The sequence below is a fragment of the Herpailurus yagouaroundi genome, unplaced genomic scaffold, assembly GCF_014898765.1.
Source record: "Herpailurus yagouaroundi ecotype Mexico unplaced genomic scaffold, PumYag 140, whole genome shotgun sequence".
NCBI lineage: Eukaryota > Metazoa > Chordata > Mammalia > Carnivora > Felidae > Herpailurus > Herpailurus yagouaroundi.
In genome coordinates, this window is record NW_024412395.1 from 10,878,457 (window position 1) to 10,885,058 (window position 6,602).

At 55.5% G+C, this 6,602-nt stretch overlaps 1 protein-coding gene across 1 annotated transcript in view; it reads right to left on the bottom strand.

Annotated features, from left to right (window-relative positions):
• TMEM37 (transmembrane protein 37) overlaps positions 1–3,910 on the bottom strand; it is a 7,813-nt gene extending 3,903 nt beyond the window's left edge. Inside the window, exon 1 of the mRNA XM_040474856.1 lies at positions 3,575–3,910. Coding sequence (XP_040330790.1) covers positions 3,575–3,595 — 21 coding nt within the window. The 5' untranslated portion in view covers positions 3,596–3,910. The remainder of the gene's footprint in view (positions 1–3,574) is intronic.
• Between the last annotated feature and the right edge of the window lie 2,692 nt (positions 3,911–6,602).

Genomic DNA, 6,602 nt, shown 5'->3' on the forward strand with positions numbered 1-6,602 from the left:
AGCACAGAGAGGGAGACACAGAATCCAAAGCAGGCTCCAGGCTCTGAGCTGTCAGCACAGAGCCCGATGCGGGGCTCGAACTCATGAACCACGAGATTGTGACCAGAGCTGAAGTTGGACGCCTAACTGACTGAGCCACCCAGGCGCCCCCACGACAGGTCCTTCTTACCACCTGGACACACTGGTAGTCCAGGAGTCTGTGTTGGATTTCATCATAAAAAAACAGCTTGACTACTAGGAAACAAACCAAGGAAAATTTGAAACCTCTGTGTCTACAAACCATTAAAGGTGTTTGTCCTTGGGCAGCTTCTTAACCTCTTTGGCCCTTGGGTTTTTCATCTACAAAATGGGGGAGGTGACCGCTGCAGGAAAGCAAGAGCCATGAAGGTACCTGGCCGGGTTACAATGCCCCTAGAAGTTGGCTGGTAAGGTCCTAGGGTGGGAGAGCCCTGGAAGCAAGGCCTCAATCAAGTCACAGAACACGGGACCCAGAAACCTTTTGACCCTAGACATCACGCTGTCTAGACAACAGGTATGTCCCATCCCTCCCTCAGCCCCACCTTCCTTGGGCACAGACTGGACTTTAGTCTCCCGGCCCATCACACTGGGATCAAAGAGAAGACAGCTCACGTCAGTTCATTTCTTCCCCCTCTCACCTCAAAGCAGGGCCTCCTTTAAATTCTCTGATCGCCAGGGCGCCTGGGTGGCTCAGTGGGTGAAGTGACCAACTCTTGATTTCGGCTCAGGTCGTGATCTCACAGTTTGTGGGGTCGAGCCCCAAGGACGGCTCTGTGATTGACAGACAGTGCAGAGCCTGCTTGGGATTCGCTCTCTCTCTCTCTCTCTCTCTCTCTCTCTCTCTCTCTCTGTCCTTCCCCTGCTCACGCTGTCTCTCAAATAAACTTCAAAAAACAAACAAAAAACAAAGAAACTCTGATCACCAAGAAAACTCCCAAGAATTAAAAGACATCATGCATATAAAGGTGTTGGGGAACTATTGATAACACGAGTAACAATAATAATATATATGGGGAGTCTTCATTCCTCACCACCCTGCACCACACTGGTCACTGTTGGCAGCTTCACTGGCCTTCAGTGACCTAGGGCCTGAAACCCTCTCCTGGAGAGGCAGCTGGTAGCAGTGTGGTCAGTGGAGGGCCAGTGGACAAGAGGGAACCAAGGCAGTCGGGTCTTGCCCCCGCCCGGCCCGCCTGCAGCTGTGGGACCTTGAGCAAGGAACTTTAATCTCCTTTCCTCGGAGGAAAAAAATGTGAGTGTTTCTCTTTTCCCTCTCTAACCCTCGATGATTTCTATGATCTGTAGGACAGGGTCACTTGACACTCCTGGGCCACTGAGTCCAAGGCTAAGGGCTTCCCTTCCGCAATCCCCCAGGACCCCACCTACCCCCCCTCACTACTCATCCTTCACGTTCCCAGCCCCCGCCTCCATACTTGCCTCTAGTCTCACCGCCCACTCTGTGCAGGCCCAGGCCAGGCCCCTGTCATTATTCCCCAGAAATTTCTTCACCAGTTTCCTAAAGAGTTGGCCAGCCACTGTCCTTAGGGCCACAGCCCGCGCCTGCACTGGCCTGCATGACCCCCGCTGGCCTGCTTTTTAGCTCTCTGTCCCCGGGCATGTTATTTATCCCCTCTTTCTCTGGGTTTCCTCCCCTATAAATGAAGATAACATCATCTACCTCCGCTGGTTGTCTGGTGGGGCTGGGATGAGCTATCACTTCAAGTGCTTACAACAGTCCCTGGGGCTGATTTAAGGGGCTACTACTAGGCAGCAATGACTAGAGTCATGCTGGGACAGCGCCCCACCCTTGGGGCAGAGGCTCCGGGCTTGAGCCATCGCCCACGAGCTCCCACAGCCTATCCAGCTCCCAAGGCCTATCCCACGGCCTCCCCCTCTTCCTCCGCTTACTAGGTCCCCTCCACCTGCTGCCAGACTTCAGGCCCCTCTGGGCCCAGCACACGACGCCCCTGCCAGTTAATCCAGCTTGCAGCTTCTGCACCTCTTAATGTAGCACTCACTTCCAGATATGTCTTCTAAATCCTTGTTTACAAGGATTTACAAGGATCTGCAGCTGCACCTCGAGGGCTTCTCGAGGGGAGAGACCACACCCGGTCCCACCCTCCTCACTGCCAATCCCCTTCTTCCCAGGGCCTGTCCCAGGTGCTCCCTCATCAAGACTCAAGATTATGAAGGAAAACAAAGACAAGAGACTCGATGCAACCCACCGTCCTTCTCCAAACGCCTGTCTGTGTCCGGGGGCTTGGGGGGTGGCTACGATTTCTCCTGTTAGTCAAAAGTGGAAAGGGCAGGTACGATTTGCAGCCAAGAAGTCCTGTTTTGAATCTCGACTATGTCGTTTGGCTGGCTACCGTGAGCAAGTTACTTCACCTCTGGGCCTCAGTTATTTTGTCTATAAATTGGGCAGAACAGCGTCTACCAGAGTCACAGCTGGGGGCGGGGGGCGGTCTGGGCATTTGCAGGCAAAGTCAACTGAGCCTCTCTAATCGTTAGAAGGTGGTTCCAGCCAGAAGACTCTGGGGGAGGCGAGCTGGTGAAATGCCTCCGCGGAGAAGCAGCTTGCTCGCCTGGTAGCTAGGGGTCGCGCCACTGACTCGCCTTTGGACAGCAACGCACCAGAGGGCAGGGGGCAGGAACGCGTAGGTTCTGGGCCAACAAAAACATCTTGCACCAGTGTGAGAAGTCAGACCTTTGGGGATGCGAGTCCTTCTCCCTCCCCTCGCCACAACCTTCTCTCTCTCTCTCTCTTTTATTCTAATTTTTAAAACTGGTTTTTATTTAGTTTTGCGACAGAGACAGAGTGCGAGCAGGGGAGGGGCAGAGAGACAGAGGGAGACAGAATCCCAAGCAGGCTCTAGGCTCGGAGCTGTCAGCACAGAGCCCGGTGAGGGGTTCAAACTCCCTAACCCCGAGATCTGGACCTAAGCCGAAGTCCCCCACTTAACTGACTAAGCCACCCAGGCGCCCCTACAACCTTCTCTCTTAAGTGCCTGCGCGCCCCAGTGAGTCTGTCCCCGCCCCAGCACCCCAGATGCGTTTGGAGAAGCGGAGAGATGGTCTTTCTAGCCCCCGCCCGGGAAAGTTCTGGCTTCCCCGGAGTCGCATCTTCATGTTATGTAAGACAAGCCTCACTCTGCAAGTGGACTGCGTCCATCCTCCACCCCAGACGCGCCTCTCCTTTTTAAAAAGGACCCCTCTGGAAAGCCTAATCACAGTTACTGGTGACCCCAAAGAGAAGCAGAAAAATCCACCGCAAGAAGCTTGGGGGCCTCGGGTGCTAGCAGGGCCCCGAGCGGAGGCCAGAGGAGACCGCGCTGCAGGAACAGCGTCGGGGGAGGGGGGGGAAGCGCCCCCAGGTTGCTTCCCGCCCACCTGCCTCCGAACCCCACAAGCTTGCAACAGAAGACCGGCAAGGCGGGGATCCGGGGTTCCGCGCAAAGTCCCTTCCCACCTCCCGGTGGGGCAGACCCCCGGACCGCTCCGGGAGGGTCGGGGGGGGGGCAGCCGGCCCAGCGCCCCGCCGGGTTCCCGGGGTTACCTGCACCGCGATGGCAGTCATGCTGCGCCCGTGCTCCGCCGCGCGCTCCTCCTCGCGCCCTCCGGCCGCTCCGCAGCGCCGCCAGCTCGGGGCCCGGCACCCCTCCCGGGGGGCGGAGCGGGGCGGCTGGAGGGCGGGGGAGAGGGAGGGCGCAATCAAAGCGGAGCCAGGGAGCTCGGGGCGGGCGCGTCTGACCCCGCCGCCCTCCGCGACTCGGCTTACGCTGAGTCAGCGCGGGCGGCCCGGAGGAGCCCCCGGGCAGGGGCGAGGAGGAGGGCTCGGGACCCTGTGGGCGCGAAACCCGGCCCGAGCTGGCAGGGGTCCCCCGAGAATGAGGGAGGAGCATCCGGCTCTCGGGGCAGGGCCGACCCGGCTGACTTCGGGGCGGGAGTTACTTCCCCGCTCCTGAACCTGGGGCGTCGACATCTGGGTCTCTGATTCCTCGAGGGAGGGCCAGGCGGGCGCCGGAGGAGTCCGCCCCAGCCCCAGCTTGTCCGGAGGAGGTGCTAAGGTCCAGAGAGACTAGGCACGCGCCCGGGCTCTGCTGCTTTCAACCACCCGCTGTGTGGCCTTGGGCTGCTTGTTAAACGTCTCTGAGCCAGGGATAATAAGTAAAACATTTGTGAAAGATCGGGGTCTTGCGAGGCCCTTAGTATGTGTAAACGGAGTGGGACCTTCTGGAGCCATCCTTGCATCACTGTTCTCCTCCCCGGAGGGGGATATACAAACCTGCTCCCCTCCTGGCCTCAGGGACCATTGAAAAGGCAAATACAACAAGGCATTGTGCTTCCTCGACTTTTTTTTTTTTTTCTAATTTTAATGTTTATTTATTTTTGAGAGAGAGACAGAGTGTGAGCGGGTAAGGGGCAGAGAGAGGGAGACACAGAATCCGAAGCAGGCTCCAGGCTCTGAGCTGTCAGCACAGAGTCCGACACAGGGCTCAAACTCACGAACCATGAGATCATGATCTGAGCTGAAGTCTGTCGCTTAACCAACTGAGCCACCCAGGGGCCCCTTGCTTCCTCAACTTTTGACGGGGCCTGAGTTCAGAGGAGGCAGCCCATAAAGTCCCCACACCGGAATGGAGTGGCAACAAATTCCAGACTAAGACCCTTCTTTCCCTCCGCAGTTTTAGGGCGACTTCTGCTTAAGGCAAAGCGAGATCCTCTGTCTCCTTAACTGAATCAGGGATAAATGAAATGATTGGGCTCAATTAGGCAGGCAGGCAGCTTCCTGGTGACTTTACCCAAGGCTATTTGAAATAACGACGCTTCTCCTGGACCTGAAAATCTCTAGATGCTAAGAAAACCCAGAAAGCCATGTGAGAAAGGGGGAAAGTTACAGTGGTCTGAATCTCCCACTTAGATGTTCCTTTTGAGTTCCCCACTGCCAGGTTCTCCTCCCTCCACAGCCCTGGGCTCTAGAGGAGGGATTCACCCAGGAAAGGAGGGCCTGGCCCTGTTGGGGTCCCTTTACAGAGCCCTAGGATGCTCTGTGGGAGGGAACTTCTGGGTTTCTGGGGCCTGAAGAATTTCACATGACCAGGAAGGGAGTGCCTGGAATAAAAATCAGGGAGAACTGTTAGGTTGGGTGATCCAGCCCCATTGTGCGCCTCCAAATGCCTTCTACGATTCCATGTGTGGTCAGGCGTGTTTGGGGATATATTGTCTGTTATGCTTTCTTGGTAAGAATAGAAAGTCTTGAATCAGTGGAATTTAGAACAACATGTCCTGTCAGCAAGACAGCTGGAGAAGCAGAAATGGCTTAGGAATAATAAGGAGGAAGTAACTGTCATTTTACGGTCTTAAGAAGGCCTGGACAGAGCCAGGAGTCTGGATGGAGTCTGTGCTGGTCCTTTGCATTCTAAAATCCGTGGTGCCTTGGTGCCCAGGGCTTGGGACTCAGTGGGTACACAGCACTCCCTTGGTGTACCACTCTACCCCTGGGGAGATGGAGTGAGAGTCAAATAACTCACCAGATGACTGTCTGTCCAGAGGGGCAAGGGTTTCCCCATGCCGTGGGGGCCATGGCAGGGGCAGAGGCAAGGCGTGGGGTGACAGGGTGGGACCCCCAGGAATTAAAACCAGAAACAGCATGGGGGTGAGTGGGTGGCCTCTGGGACAGCACCACCTGCCTTATTCCTTGACTGTCTCTGCCTTTCCTCTAGGTGGTGTGACAGATTCAATACCTGCTCCTCCCTCTTCCCGACTTCTAGGCCTGGCCTGTGCTGGGGAAAGAGGGATGGCGTAAAGAAAGGAAGGAATCGGCTCCCATTCCACCCCTCTGACCACACTTGTTTGGTGGGAAAAAACCCAGGCATTGTTCTCAGAGACTTCCAAGGCGGAGACACAGGTACTGATTAATGAATCAGCAAGTAACAGATCTATTAGTCAGTCAACAAGCACTCCCCCACCTCTGGGCCTTTGGACTTGTTGCTTTCTGTCTGAAACATACTTCCTCAAGCTATTCACATCTGACTCACCACCTCACTCTTTTGAAGTCGGGCTTGGAGGTCACCTCGTCAGGAAAGCCTACCGTGACCACCATATCAAAAACAGCCCCCTCTATTCCCCTCTTCCTTCTCTTATCACTAATCACACATGCGCTTGAGTGCACACACGTATCCTCTCCCTCTGTAGTGTAAGCTCCGAGGGGCCAAGGACTTTTCCACCTTCATTGGTATATCCCTGGTGCCTAGGGCAGAGCCAGGCACATAGTAGGTGCTCAATAAATATTCACTGAATACATAAATGAATTGAATACCTACTATGTACCCACCACTGTCCTAGCCAATGAGGGACAAGGAAGAAAAAGACAAAGTTTCTGTCAGTGGTAAAATGCTCGGGTTGTAGGGTTCAAATCTGCTTCCCTCTCATTTCTGCTTCCTCCCTGGCCTCCTCAATTCTGTCTCTATACTCCCTCGCGCCTTGGGTCCAATCCATCCTCCTGCCCATAGGCCTCATCATCTCTGAGCTGGATACCTGTGGAATGGCCTCCTGCCTGGCCTCCCTGCCTCTGCTCTCACCTC